At 37.7% G+C, this 1,956-nt stretch overlaps 1 protein-coding gene across 1 annotated transcript; it reads right to left on the reverse strand.

Moving 5' to 3' along the window:
• Positions 1 to 630: 630 nt before the first annotated feature.
• LOC100935169 (olfactory receptor 11H4-like) lies at positions 631 to 1,593 on the reverse strand. Its single transcript, XM_003755792.2, has one exon. It carries the CDS (start codon positions 1,561 to 1,563, stop codon positions 631 to 633), a length of 933 nt encoding a protein of 310 aa, XP_003755840.1. The 5' UTR covers positions 1,564 to 1,593.
• Between the last annotated feature and the right edge of the window lie 363 nt (positions 1,594 to 1,956).

Consider the following 1,956-nt stretch of genomic DNA (forward strand, 5'->3'; position numbering starts at 1 on the left):
CCATTAAATTGTTCTCTAAAGAAATTCATGGTTTCTTAAAAAAAGTCTTTTTATTCTTTGCACACTAAAATGTTCTCTTGTTGATGATGAAGTTGATATTCACTAAGACAATTTATAAGAACAGTTCTAAACAAATCAGTCAAAGGAGTAAATTTGTAGTTCTATTAGATCAAAGCCTAGGTTTATATTTTTTCTAGTTAATTTTTTATTTTATCTTTATATTGCCTCTGTGGATTCTATCAAAATGAATCTACTTCCAGCACTCAATAGCAAAACAGAATGGGATGATCCCAAATAGTACAAAATTAGCAATAACATTTTGAAATTTACATAATCACCAGTATTTTTGGGTAATTGCTTTTTTTTTTTTATTACTTACTGCCACTGAGGTTCAGCTATTCTAGGATAGTGAAGGAAAGGCATGAAAAGATAAGGCATCTTTCTGAGAAGATGTTTCTTCTCAGCTCCCAGCTTTCAGCAGTAATAGAAGTAGTAGAAGAATATACTTACTCAATGTTCCTTTATTCATCTCTATGTTTCTTCCATTGTTTTGCTGAATTAGTTTGTTGAATTGAATTGCTTGCCATTAGAGCACAGAACCACATATAAAATTCATGTACACAGCTTTTTTTATTCTGAAGCAATTCCCATGACTTTTCTCAGGGCAGCCTTCATCTCCTTATTTCGGAGACTATAGATCAGAGGATTTAAGCATGGTGTCACCACTAAATACAATAAGCTTATGATCTTTTGTCCTTCTCCTGAATTTTCAGATTTCGGGGTCACATACATGATCATAAGGCTTCCAAAAAAGAGGCAGACTATGGCCAGATGGGATCCACATGTGGAGAAGGCTTTACGCCGGCCAGCAGCTGAAGGTACTTGTAGCACAGTTCTTAGCAGGAGGATGTAAGAGCCAAGGATATAGAGTATGGGGAAAAAGATCATGAGGGAACTTAGGATATAGAACATAATTTCAGTGGCAGGAGCAGGGACACATGATAGATTCATTAGTGCATCCCTGTCACAAATAATATGGTCAATGATATTGGAACCACAGAATGATAGCTGAGAGAGCTGGATAGTAGAGAGAAAAAAGCCTGTGAAGCCCAGTACCCAACACACAGACATCAAGATGCAACAGTGCTTTAGGGTCATGATGGTTGGATAGTGTAGTGGGCGACAGATGGCAAGATAACGATCATAAGCCATGATACACAGGAAATAGATTTCAGTTGTACCTAGGGAGGAGAAGAAGTAGAACTGGAGGAAGCAGCCAGCAAAAGAGATGGTTTTGGTTTCTGAGAGAAGGTTTTCTAATATGCTGGGCACAGTGGTGTTTATATACCAGAATTCCAGAAAGGCGAAGTTCCCTAAGAGGATATACATGGGTGTGTGGAGCCTCTGGTCCCATCTTACTGCACACATGATAGCCCCATTCCCCATCATGGTCAGGATATAAATTATGAGAAAAAGAGAAAAGAGTAAGATTCGTATTTCCCAGCTACCAGAGAAACCCAAGATGACAAATTCAGTCACAGTGTGTGCTCCTGACTTGTTCATTGAGCTCTAAGCTGTGGAAAAGACAGAAAAGGTCAACACATCAATGGTCTTGCATTTTAGCCATTACTAGGACAAGGATTTTAATGAGGATTTGATAGGATTTGTAAAATAAATATCTAGTCATATGCAAATCAGGTTATAATAATCCTTTCCTGTTCTTAGCCCACAATCTTTCCATTTTCCCCTCAAATTCAGGTCTCAACTTTTTTGGTGCCCCCTTCAAGATGGAGGAGAAAGGAATAAGTATTAAATGACTACTTTGGGACAGGTCTGTACTAAGCAAATGTCATTTGATCCTCCAATTCAGACTTTGTGTCCATCACTTGTTTTTTAGTTTGGTACCTAAGACTCAGGTATCTGCAGAAAAAAAGTCTTCAGGATTTCCTTTTCACT

Source organism: Sarcophilus harrisii, chromosome 2 (genome assembly GCF_902635505.1).
Source record: "Sarcophilus harrisii chromosome 2, mSarHar1.11, whole genome shotgun sequence".
In the NCBI taxonomy this organism is placed as follows: Eukaryota; Metazoa; Chordata; class Mammalia; order Dasyuromorphia; family Dasyuridae; genus Sarcophilus; species Sarcophilus harrisii.

Bases quoted from the DNA above. Each gene is read 5' to 3' on its own strand.
- LOC100935169 (XM_003755792.2), bottom strand. From the start codon at position 1,563: ATGAACAAGTCAGGAGCACACACTGTGACTGAATTTGTCATCTTGGGT.